At 33.6% G+C, this 12,993-nt stretch overlaps 2 protein-coding genes across 9 annotated transcripts in view; both read left to right on the top strand.

Annotated features, from left to right (window-relative positions):
• Window positions 1-4,158, top strand: part of LOC115884592 (zinc finger protein 131-like) — a 47,185-nt gene extending 43,027 nt beyond the window's left edge. For all 8 annotated transcript variants that reach the window (XM_030903255.1, XM_030903231.1, XM_030903240.1 and 5 more), the window contains one exon: window positions 2,219-4,158. In XM_030903255.1, coding sequence (XP_030759115.1) covers window positions 2,219-2,336 — 118 coding nt within the window. In that variant the 3' untranslated portion in view covers window positions 2,337-4,158. The remainder of the gene's footprint in view (window positions 1-2,218) is intronic.
• A 372-nt stretch (window positions 4,159-4,530) lies between these two features.
• LOC115884586 (ubiquitin-conjugating enzyme E2 S) lies at window positions 4,531-10,066 on the top strand. Its single transcript, XM_030903211.1, has 5 exons — window positions 4,531-4,687; window positions 4,751-4,904; window positions 9,243-9,430; window positions 9,489-9,617; window positions 9,684-10,066. Exons 1-5 carry the CDS (start codon window positions 4,670-4,672, stop codon window positions 9,810-9,812), a joined length of 618 nt encoding a protein of 205 aa, XP_030759071.1. The 5' UTR covers window positions 4,531-4,669; the 3' UTR covers window positions 9,813-10,066.
• Window positions 10,067-12,993: the final 2,927 nt, after the last annotated feature.

The following is a 12,993-nucleotide window of genomic DNA, read 5'->3' as shown; positions in this document are numbered from 1 at the left end:
TAATATATTTACGTCGAAAATACTTGTAAAACGATGTAAGATGAAAAATAATATTCCAGAGCTATTTTCGAGGACTAACTTTAGTTGCCAATGCACTTTTAGGCTTTTGTTTAACTCTTTATGTAAATGGTATGAAGAGCAAAATCAGAAAACACAAATAATAATACTTATATTAAAAGAAGAAATTCGTAGTTTAATAAAAAATAGTTTCAATCGTATGCAACCTTCAAGATATGTCCTTATTATGTAATAAAATTAATATAATCATGTGTTCATAAAAAAAATATTACAAAAAATATGTTATATTAAATCGACACATACATATGTGCTATTCGGATATTAAATAATTACTTAAAAATAATTTTCTACATTTACTCTAAAACATAACTGTACGCTAACAACGTAACTAGCTAACGCTGTACAACGTGATGCAGGCCGAGCGGTATAGCGCGGCGTCTCTAACTACAGCGCGCGCACGGGATAATAACAACTTTAAATCAGAATAACTATAAAAATATTAGTAATAGAAGGATGTAACAAGTTTTAAAAACTTTTTCAATATTTCTTCTTTATTTCATACGCAGATACTATGTAAAAATTCCTTTAAATAAAAAAGTGTCTCGCTTACTGAAAATCACGATACAATAAAGTTAATGTATGAAGTTTAATCCGTTTTACAAAAAAAATACACTCACTATGGAACTTACGTTACTTCAACTATCACCGCCTATGTGTTCTCAATCGATTAAAAAAAAGAGTATGTGAATAAGTTACCGTAGGAAAGGTAAAAAACATGGTTATACATTTTTGACACATTTTTGGCATTTTCCGGGATAAAAATTTCTGACCCCCCCAAAAAGGTCGTAATTAGTCATTTCACATGCACAAAGCCCCAACCGATCATTTCATAACCATTGTATGTGGTTATACCTCCAAAAATTTTTTTTCGAGAAGGAAGCGACTTTTTTCAGTGATTTTACTCCACTAAGTGGTATAATGTGCTTTTCAATCAAACTTGCTATTTTGACTGCAGTCAAGGGTAATAAAGGATGACCTTTATTGTCACGTTCTCGTTTAAAATAGTTTTAGAAAAACAGGGAAGCTACAAGCTCTTTACTTCGACTGTTTAAATGTTTCGACATATTTTCAACACACAATTTCAAGAATTGCAATAGAAAAACTCGAAAATTTAGTTCTTAAAAGTGCAATTTTTAAAAAAAGACTATGAAAATAGGCAAAAAACGGGAATTACTCACAAAGATTCAACAACACTATATTATACAAAATAATAACTGACACTAGGATAATTGTCAAATAATAAAGGACAACATTGCTGAACACGGCGCAATGTGACCAACATAGTGATAAAAAAAATCGGTTTAAACTAATTTTTGCAGCTTTAATCTAAATAAAATATCTGTTACAATCATTTGCTCTATAAAGTAAAGTGAGGCAGGAGGGCGGTTAGACATGTTGGGGTTGATGTTCTAAACATGGAAATCAGTACCAGGGAGACCATCAAATATCTTGATGTTGTTTTCGACCGAGGGACTAGAATGACCAAACATGTCGAATATGTTACTAAAAAGGTGGAGAAGACCGTCACATCACTGTGTTGGTTAATGCCGAACAAAGGAGGACCTTCATCGGGCAAACGCAGACTACTTGCAAATGTTGCTATTTCCACGTTGCTCTACGCTGCGCCGGTGTGGGGCGCAGCGTAGAGGAGCTATGCGCTATCGCAAATATACAGACATGTGTCAACATGTATTGAGAAGAGTGGCTATCAGGGTGTGATGTGCTTTCCGTACTGTGTCTACTGAGGCTGTACTGGTTATTGCAGAAATAGCTCCATTCGAACTTCAGGTGGAGGAAAGGATCATGGGAATAGGAGCAGATAAATGCGCAAAAACTGAGGCCAGACAAATGACGCTGAACAGTTGGCAAAATAGGTGGGAGGCCATGCGTGAAGTTCAAGTCAGACATCAGGCAGGTGTCTTTCGAAGATTTTCCCCTCTCAAAAAAAAATAAAGTAAAATGAAGGGCTGATCTGTATCTTAAATTATACAACAAATTTAAACATTTTTTCCAAAATTTTATTTAGTCAGGTTTATAGATTTTAGTGTCTATAACGATATGATCGATGCACGTGCATCGGAAAATGTTTTGCGATTACAATATGCATATTGTATTTTAAATATTTTCTGATTATTTCCAGAACTACCGATGATGAATCTGTAACTAAGAAAGTGAAATTAGAAGAGTTTATAAAAATGGAACCTAACCTTGACGCGTTTCTGGATGAAGACTTAGATCTTATAACCAACGTGGGATAAATAAATTCGCTTCATCCGTGAATAAAACATATCAGATACATATTCGCTTATCTGATCCTTTCTGTCATTAAACTTGACTTATATGCCTGCGTATATACCGGGTGCGTCTCAAAAGTGGCTCACCCCTATAACTTTTTAATTTTTTCAAATAAAAAAAAACAGATTTGGTATGTTGGTATATGACATAAATTAGGATTGATTGACGTATTCAATTGTTTTTGGTCACTTCTTGTTTCACTGTGAATGACTACAACTTTTGATTTTTAAATAGCACAGTCGGTATTTTTTTACTTTATTCGATAGAAAATGACACTCTGAATAGAATGACATATCATATGTCAACTTTTGACATTTTAGGACCCTAAAAATTCAACCATATTTTCATGTTTTTCTCAATTTTCTCTAAGAGGGTATGGAAATTTGGAAAAGTATAAACGGGGTTAACCATTTTATGAAGAATATATTTTTCTCAAAATGTCAATAATAAATGTTCCTCTTGTAAAGACAATCCGGCGACGTACTGTAGACTGAAATGTACTACTTACAAACTCTTTTTTTAAGCAAAAATGTCAAAAGTTGACGTATGATGTGTCATTCTTTTCAGAATATCATTTTCTCTCAAACATAGTAAAATGTAATACCGAGGGACCATTTAAAAATCACAAGTTGTAGTTATTTCCGTTGAAACAGGAAGTGACCCAAAAAAATAGGATACGTCAGTCAATCTTGATTTACGTCATATACTAACATACCAAAAAATAAAATACTAAATCTCGTTTTTTGTCTGAAACAAATAAAGTTATAGGGGAGAGCCACTTTTGAAAAACACTCGGTATACACAAATACATATCAGTTAAGCCGCTTTCTCAGAACATCGACTGTCGCCAGCGACACGTCAAAAGAACCAATCAGATTTGTATAAATTTCAAACAGCTGTCAATTTTGAATTTTGTGCAAATCTGATTGGTTCATTTAACGTGTCGCTCGACAATACGAGAATGGGGCTTTATGTTTTAAAAAAAAATAATGGTCCGTGTTTTTATCAAGGCAGAAAGAATCTATAGATTGGCAAACATGTTCAATATCGTTTTGTGCAAGCTCAAATTGGTTACATGGGGTGCAAGATAGGTTTATATGTTAACCTTCTTCTAGAATGAAAGAAGTAAAACAACGCACTTCATTCAAACACTAGTCATAGAAATAAAGGTCTGTGTAATAACTTACATAGTATATGTAAGTTATTACTTATGAAGCATTTGTATGTTTATGAAGCATACGAAGCTATAGGATCTAAGTCACGCGTATTTTGAGGACGAAAAAATATTATAACAATTTTAAAACATTAACTGATTTGTTTATTTTTTATATACATTACTTATATATGTATTATGGAGGGTAGAGGTAAAGAGAATCACATCCTGATGGGACTTAACTTAAGAAGTGATCACCTAAGGGGGAAAAATAATAGTCCACTGAAGGACCACTGTGGTGCTAACAAGCAATAAGACATCGATCTGAACTTAGCGGTTATAAACAAAGTGAAGTTAGTCAAATAGAGTGGCAATACGTGCCTTTAGAAACCGCATATTTATCTATTTCTTTTTAATTCTTTCCTCTTCCAAAAATGTCGGCGCTTCTTTCAAATGTAGAACTTTTGCTACAGCAGCGCCATCTTAATTGTACCCTCTCTGAAGACCACCTTTCAATACACGAAGATATTTCTCCTTACCTCTACCAACTACCCCCATAATATGTATACTTTTATAGGTAGTTAAGCTGTATAGTTTATTATTGACGTTTCCAATAAAAGTTTTACAAGTTATATTTTAGTTTTATTTTGACATAGATTTTGGTTAACTTAAATTGATATTTAAAAAAAAATAAATATAAATATATCTATTAATAAAACACAAAAACCTTTAGTTTGATTGTAGATAAGAAACATATCAAACCAAAGCCACCTGCCTCAAACCTATTTAAAAGTTACATAAGCTATACCAACTTTACTCTGAGATACCAACTATACCATCTACGTTGATTAACTACATGTAATGTAGTTTATGTAGTTTTTAAAAGAAATATGTAATTTTTTGAACCCTGTATCTCAGTTCGATGCTGATCTATGGTCGGGATTCTGGTTAAAATTGGGATCGTATCTATGGCAGAAATTCCCTAATTGACAATAATGACAATTGACATAGTTGACATTTCTCAAACAAACCAAACAAATTTTTAAAACGTCAATTTTATTGCATGATATGAGGCGGTATTTTTTCTAATTTTAATCACTTTTTCCAGATATTTTTGTTATAAATTTGTGATATACAAGCTTAATGGCCAGCACGGGAAGTGTAAGAACTTTTGATATAATTAGATAAAGTATATCCATTTATTTATTGGCGTCTATATTTCAGATGTCAAACAATGTTGAGAACCTGTCTCCTCAAATAATTCGAGGAATCGCAAGGGAGATGCAAGAGCTGGTTAATAATCCCCCGGAAGGCGTTAAAGTTCAAATTAACGAGGAAGATGTTACCGACATTCAAGCATTTATTGAAGGCCCTTCAGGTATATAAATAATACAAAGTGCCATTCAAATAGATAAGAAATTCAAAGGGTGATAGTACCTAATCTATTTCTATTATTGAATCTAAAAAATATAGAACTCTATTGTTACTCCCATATAGTCTATATGTATATGTTATGGACAATGATGTATACAGCGCATTTCTGATAATACCGGGCCAATAAAGTAAATAGGTAGCCTGGATATTTAAGAAAATGGCTCTAAATTAAGAGCAATGTTGAAAACGTTACTCTTTTATTGATTTGTCAGTCATTGTTCAAGCAATAACATTACTGGTCACATAATATTGGGAAATATTGAAACAATTATCAGCCGCACAACAATATAACATTTAAAGAAGAGTGTCCATTTTTAATTTTGCACTGGACACCTGTCTTGGTAACCATGTTAGCATCATCAGCGCGCGTCCAGTGTAAAAGTATAAGTGTTTTGGTGTATTGTGGTGAATTAGTGTTTTATTTTATGTACCATTTCTAATCTTTTAGACACAGACGTTAACTTCAACTCCCAGGCAAAGTTGTTAAATTGATAGTTCTTCAATACAAGTTATCAATATTGTTCAAATCCTTTAGATTTTTATGTTAGTAGGTGGTCAGTAACTCCAATGTCCAACCTGTGGGCATATACAATTTTGACCTGTCATTACTGTTAAGGTCCGGTTTTACATCTTTGTCCATAACAGATATACTGAACTATGCTCTGCGTTTTATAGTTTAATATACCGTACTTAATAGAATGTTTAAAAAAATCAATTTTTTTTTCTTAATTATATCGGAAATGTTGAAAATGATGTAAAAAAATACTGTGAATGTTTGATCTCTTAATATTAATATTAATAAGAGGTGCCTTATTGGAAATTTTTATTTTCCATTTGATTAACATGGGATTTCTTTTACAATTATGGCATTTTTTAACTCTTTAAAGAGTTTTCAGACTAGTTGGATCGAAACATATTCTTGTAGAGAATCAGCTATTAAATTGAAGGATTTGAGGGACATGTTTGAAAAAGTGTATTTGAGTAATGAAAAAGTTGAAAAAGTAATAAATTAAAAATTAATAAATAATTGAATCACAAAATTTGTATTAAAATGTCCGTCTGTCCGTCTGAGAACTCCATTGAGTACCTCTATGCACATGCCGAGTTTGGTTCCAATCGATCCATAATTAAGAAAAATCCTGATGATTTCGTCTATATAGAGGCATCGGCATCGGTTCGAAACGTCGAGGACGTCATCCTGTAGCCCGTCCCCAATTATGCCGAAATCAACCCATATTTTTCTTCAGTATCAAATCCTTGAATCCTCCATGTACACCGTCGCTCACATAGCCTATCCATCACGACATCAAATGTTGATGTTTCTTACGTCAAAACTAACTGTCACGATTTCGACACAACAGTCGCCGCGTCAGATTTTTAGCCATATGAGGGTGCAGCCACACTATCCTAAAAACGGCGTATCGGCGTAACGGCGTAACGACCTTGAATCGATTTCCAGTAATTCTATTGGCTGAAATTTTTGACAGATGAATTTGACAGATAAAATTTCTGACAGATGAATGTTTCAGCCAATAGAATTAAGGCTGATTCATGGTACACCGGGCCTTACCCGAGCCGGGCACGTTCCGTAAAGTAGACACCGAGCCACGTCCGGGCCTTCAATATATGCTACACCGAGTTGACAACGGGGATCATGTCCGTGCCGATTATATTCTAGAAAACAGTGTTGCCGCAGTGGTACATTTGTACCAAATTTGATACTTTTAATTCTATTTGGTACAGTGGTACTACATTTTCAAATCCAGGATGATTTGGTACAATAATTATTTCCCACGCGCACCGAAAATGAATAGATATTTAATAATTATTGTCGTTGATATTGCATTAAACGCGCTTACCGATACGATTCGGAGACAATCCGCATTAATTAACGACGTATTATAACTATATTAAATAACCCGAAGAAAAAACTTGAAAATTTACTGTTTCTAACATGCTTCTATATTTGCGTTTTTTTTAATAAAATTTAAGTTTTCCAAGTATTGTGTGTAGTATTAGAATTACTTAGATTTCTTCAACCAATACATACTTATAATTGGGTTTTCTGAATTTCTATTTCATGTTTTTCGTCTCGATTTGTGTCTTTCTCCAGGAAGTTTTTTTATGTAGAAATTTATGAAGAAATTCACAGCGACCAAACCGGTTAAAGTTATTTGCAGATGTATTGTTGTGCTTTAAAAAATTTGTAAAATTATAGTGGTACATTTTTAGTTTATAATGTGGTACGCGCTAAAAGTTGGGTGCGGCAACACTGCTAGAAAACAGTCGCTATAGGCCCGTAGACGAACGAAGTATTTAGCCCGGGCGACTCATTTATGTTTGACGCAACGGGGCCGGACCGTAGCGGATCCGAGGAAAAATGTACACCGACATTTCTAGGACGGGGCACGGACGCGTTCCGGCGAAGCTCGGCCCGTGCTCGGCTTAGCATGAATGCATAAGTATAAATAACATTTGACAATGTTTGGCCGTGCCTTCACCGTCGCACGGCCCCGGCCCGTCACGGTGTACCATGAATCAGCCTTTACTGGAAATCTATTCAAGGTCATTACGCCGTTACGCCGATACGCCGTTTTTAGGATAGTGTGGCTGCACCCTGAATCTGCAGTAAAATGACTTTTTAAGCAAAAACTACGGGTCGGACAAAAAAAATCAAGATATGAAAATTGTTTAAAAACGAGTGAAGATTTTGAAAATATTTGATTTTTTCTTTAAAAATATTCAATGCAAAACCCATACGCCATTGGTTGAAATAAATAAAATTGTTTGTACATCAAAAAAGACACTTTGATGCATATGAGACGTGTGTATCAAGTTTCATAAAGATCTCTGTAATAACATCAGAGTTATTATGAAAAAACCTGCTAATTTAGAAAAATTTACCACCCTGTATCTCAAAATTTAAGATGTTTAGGACATGCATTAATAAGTTTATTTCTTAGAATAGGTTCAAGGATCACTTCCTTAAATATTAGTATGTCATTAAGGAACACCCTGTATAATTTTAAACGATAAAATGACTAATATTTTAACAAACATCAATTTAATGCAAATAAGTTACGACCTGTACAAAGTATCAAAAACTTATATAGAGAATGGAAAGCTCTACAAAAAATGTCCTATGAAATTATACCATAAAGTTGATAGTTGCTTCAAAAAAAAAAAATAAAAAAAAAGATCAATCCAAATTTAACAATGAAAATTTCCGATGCGTCACTTCTTAAGGTGCGTCCAGACCTGACGAGGCATTCCAAATTTGCTTGCATTAAGTGTAGACGGGTCCCGCGGAGCCTCGTTGCTATCCGTTCTCTGTCGGTTTTGTGACGGTCGATCAAAGAAAGCTCGCGGCACAGTCTGGACGAGTTTTTGGTAGGCTCGCTCGACTGCGAGATATTAGCTCTGATTTATGAATTTCGACTATTTCAAATTAAATTATCTCAAATTTTTAAATGGTACATCGTTTGTATTATCATTTTTTTTATAGAATTTACAAATTTTGCGTCACTGATAATTTTTACCGTACCGAAATGTAACGTTTCTTTAAACAAATTGAATTATTAGAAAATCTATTAATTTTACATATATAATATCATATGCAAAAAAGTCACCGAATTGTACGTAGAATCTAATAATATAATAAAAATAGGGTATCTATTCCCATTAAAAAAATATATATTATATCCGCACTTTTCGAAGTACCCTGTATACTCTACAGTAATTTTAAAATGTGCTTCTTAACCTTCCCTATAACTTTCTATTTAATATTTTGTTCTAAAAAACGTTACAAAACGTAAAAGATGTCGTGTCTCGAAACAAATGAAGGGTTAAAGGGGAAAACCACCAAAAGGGAAAAAACCGGCAATGAATAAAATACGACGAACCAAATACCATGTTAAAGATACACAAAATTAATTACTGTATTCGTTATTATTTGGCCATCGCTTGTTACATATATTCAATTACAATTTAATATGTGTTTGGGTGCCTTTCACTATAATCCAACTCGCATGTTTCGTGGCAGGCTTGCCTCAAAAAATGGATATAAGATGTCTCGCTCTCGTCTCGCTCTTGTCTCGCTCTTGCCTTGCTCTCGTCTCGTCAGGTCTGGACGCACCTTTAATAAGAGCTCAAAGTTTCACAGTATTTTTTTTTTCGTCAATTCCAACAACATTTTCGATATAATTAAAAAAAATAGTCGATTTTTTTTGAAACAGTCTATATTTACGAAATAAAATTATATTAATGACTCATATCTATTTAGGGACTCCCTATAATGGTGGTATTTTCAAGATAAAACTGAATCTTGGAAAGGGATTTCCGACAGAACCACCCAAAGCCTATTTTTTAACTAAAATTTTTCATCCAAACGTAGCAATAAATGGAGAAATCTGCGTTAACACTTTAAAAAAGGATTGGAAATCTGATCTCGGAATTAAACATATTTTACTTGTAAGTAAACCCTAATTAAACTGCAAATTCTCTGTGTTATTTTCAAATATTCTTTTAGACTGTCAAGTGTCTTTTAATAGTGCCCAATCCAGAATCAGCCTTAAACGAAGAAGCAGGTAAATTGCTGCTGGAACACTACAATGACTATTTTCAAAGGGCTAAAATGATGACTGAAATACATGCTCAGGTGAGAAGATTTGAATTTATTTATTTTTTATTTCTCCAATTTTTTTACGGGATTGTTAATTTTTAGCCTCACAAGAGTAAAGGCGTATTAGCTGATGGACCATTGGCTAAAAAACCAGCTACCGACAAAAGTAAATTAACAGCAGAAAAGAAAAAAATTCTCAAAGATAAAAAGAGAACTCTAAAACGTTTATGAAGAGTTCTGAGCATGCTGAAAGGTTTAGTGTAATATTTTTAAGTTTGAATGTGAATAAATGTTTTTCATATTTTTCCATTTAAGTGTTCTTGAAATTATACATGTATTTTTGACTTATTTTAATTTTTAATGTAAATGTTTTGTCTATTCAGGCCTATTGTATGTTGCAAATCTTTCCAGAGTGAAACTGTTTTAAGTTAATAAAAAAAAGATGTCATCCATATATTATGTATAAAGCAACAATATTTTTCCTTCTTTTGTGTTATTGTATTTTGGTATTTATATTTATTTATTTTGCTTTATATCTACAGTAACTTTTTTATGTAATGGTGAATAAGGGCTCCAACACACTGACGACCAGGTCGCACCGGCCAGGCCGCAGCTACCTCTAAAACCATTAAATCAAATGATATAGCGCACACTAACGTCCTGGCCGTCCATTGGTCGTTGCGACCAGAAGACTGCACGGAAATATTATTTTCTGCCGCTTGTTGCCGGTTTTCTTCCAAATTAAAAATAATTTTTCAGATGAAATCCCTCAAATTCAAGGCACAATATTTTATTTTCTATAAGATATAGTGTTTTAGTGTAGTTTTTGCACACGTGCAGAAAATCCAAAGAAATAGTATACTAACTGGATCAAAGGTAAACTTAAATCTAATCCCTTTTTTTATCAAGGGTCGATTCTAGTAAAAACTCAAAACATTTTTATATGACATACCTACTCTATTTATAGTTGGTATGATACCTGTTATTATACTTTTCGATGTTAAAAAATAAAAATAATAATATTTAAAGTTTTTCTACAACCACTTGTTTTTTTTATTAAATTAGTTGTTTTAGTTGTATTGTAGTCATGTACAAGGAGGGCAACTGTATTTTAAATATTATATTTAATTTAACGTTTTTCAAACAGGGTTCATTAGACTATATTTCTACTAGGTACATTATTTTGAAAAAAAAAATAAGAAAGTAACTTACATTCATAAAAGTAGAAGTAATTACTGTTGTAGATTCTTTGTTATATTGTAAACATTGAAATAACTGGAAGCTAAACTTTTTACCTGCTTATATTTAGAGCCAGTGTCTGACGATCTTTTTTTACGATGGCCCGAATATATTTACTTCTAAAGTCGTTAAGGGCGCCATATAAGTAGAAAAAAGAAACAGAATATCTCTCTTTTTGTCGGTCGCGCGTACACAATGCTTTTTGTTTGTTGTTAATAGCAACTTCGCTTTTTAGTTAACTCGGATATTTTAACATTTATGAAACAATATTTTCTAATTGGTAAAACGTAAAAAATCGTTAGATTTGACAACTCTGTTGAAACTGGTCGTTCATCTGGCCGCAGCTAAAAACGCAATACATCCGGCCAGCCGACGGCCAGGTCGTTGCGACCTGGTCGTCAGTGAGTTCGAGCCCTAAAGATAAATCTTCTTTTTGCAACTTTATGAAGAATCTTCCTTAATTTAATATCTTTCAACTGATTTTATTTTATATTGTTACTTTACCACTGAATTTTGGACTATTTTTTGCAATAAACAATATCTAATAGATATGTTATGGTTAAGGTCCGACATTCGATTAATATTGACATTACCCGGTTAATCTCGAGAATAACACAACACAAAACAACCAAAAATAAAACCAAACCCAAACACCTGTTAATATATATCGACACTAACCGGGTATCGGACTTCAACCGTAACATATACGTTTCTATTACTTCATAAAGAACTTTTGTAGAATTTCAAACCTTTTTTTATACTTCATATTTATATTATACATATTTCTTTCAAGTCTGAAGATTAAGAAATGATTTTATGCTGTTAAGATATTTCAGAATAGTGCAATGAGATTGTGTTTTATATGTACATCTGATTTTCTATAATTAATTAAATGTGTTCATGTAGAGCTTCTTTGTAAGTTTATTTATTAAATAGAATTTAATTTACTCAATGTCTTTTTTTACATGTTTAAAGGGACAAGGATAGGAAGGAGAGTAGATATAAATTAATCGAAAAAAGTTAAGGATATTGTGTTTTAGCGAGGAAGAAAATTTTTGAGAAAAAATGTGTTATAACTATTAATACCTATGTCGTTTGTGTTTAAAAAAATACTGTTTGTAAACATAAAAAATTGTACCCAAACAATTAAAAAGCATTATCATCAAAAATGTACATTTAATTTTTGTTTAGAATAGAACTTGTTTGCGTGTTGCTAAGCGACAGTTTGCAATGTTGTCGTTATTCTGTCATCGATAATATGAATACACGTTATTTTAACAGTAGAGGAAGCAAATCAAGCCATTGGGTTGCTTCTTGGCGGTGCGCGACGGATCGATGTGGCTGATTGATTTAAAGTCACCTAAAGTGTAATTTCTAGACTTAAAACCCGATATAATGAGACTGGATCTGTCATAGAAGGCATATGGAGGGTAGATCAAGGTCGACAAATGCTAGGGAGGACCGAAGTTTACTGAGAGGAGCTAAGATGGATCCTGCAAGAAACTACACGTTGCTCAGCCGGGACCTTTTGGATGCCAGCAGGGTACGTATTGCCCCTCGGACGGTCTTAAATCGATTTAAAAAAGCAGGTTTACATTGTTATAGGCCTATAAGACGCCCTCCGTTGACCGCGAGAATCAGCTTGAGATCATAAAGCTCAACGTTTGCTCTGGTGTAATGAAAGAGCTAACTGGAATGATGAGTGGCACACTGCGATGTTCAGCGATGAAAGCCGCTTTTTTCTTTGTACTGACAGACGTACAGTTCGTGTGTGGAGACTAAGAAATACAAGACTTAACGACCGATATGTTCAAGAAGGGCATCTTTTGGAGTTAGAGGTGGATACAGAGGCCGAACGGAATTGTATGTCTGTGAAGGTACAATGACAGGTGAAATTTATGCTGACATCATTGGAGGATCTCGGAGGGCGTTTTATAGGCCTATAGCAATGTAAACCTGCTTTTTTTAATCGATTTAAGACCGTCCGAGGGGCAATACGTAGCCTGCTGGCAGCCAAAAGGTCCTGGCTGAGCAACGTGTAGTTTCTTGCAAGATCCATCTTAGCTCCTCTCGGTAAGCTTCGGTCCTCCCTAGCATTTGTCGACCTTGGTCTACCCTCCCTATGCCTTCTATGACATATCCAGTCTCATTAAATCGGGTTTTAAGTCTAGAA

The sequence above is a fragment of the Sitophilus oryzae genome, unplaced genomic scaffold (assembly GCF_002938485.1).
Source record: "Sitophilus oryzae breed Bouriz unplaced genomic scaffold, Soryzae_2.0 scaffold_111_pilon_pilon, whole genome shotgun sequence".
Lineage (NCBI taxonomy): Eukaryota > Metazoa > Arthropoda > Insecta > Coleoptera > Curculionidae > Sitophilus > Sitophilus oryzae.
This window is presented reverse-complemented; position numbering and strand designations above follow the sequence as displayed.

Coding starts and splice junctions, on each gene's coding strand:
- LOC115884586 (XM_030903211.1), top strand. Junction 4,905..9,242: donor ATTTATTGAAGGCCCTTCAG/GTATATAAATAA, acceptor ATATCTATTTAG/GGACTCCCTATAATGGTGGT. Junction 9,618..9,683: donor TGACTGAAATACATGCTCAG/GTGAGAAGATTT, acceptor GTTAATTTTTAG/CCTCACAAGAGTAAAGGCGT.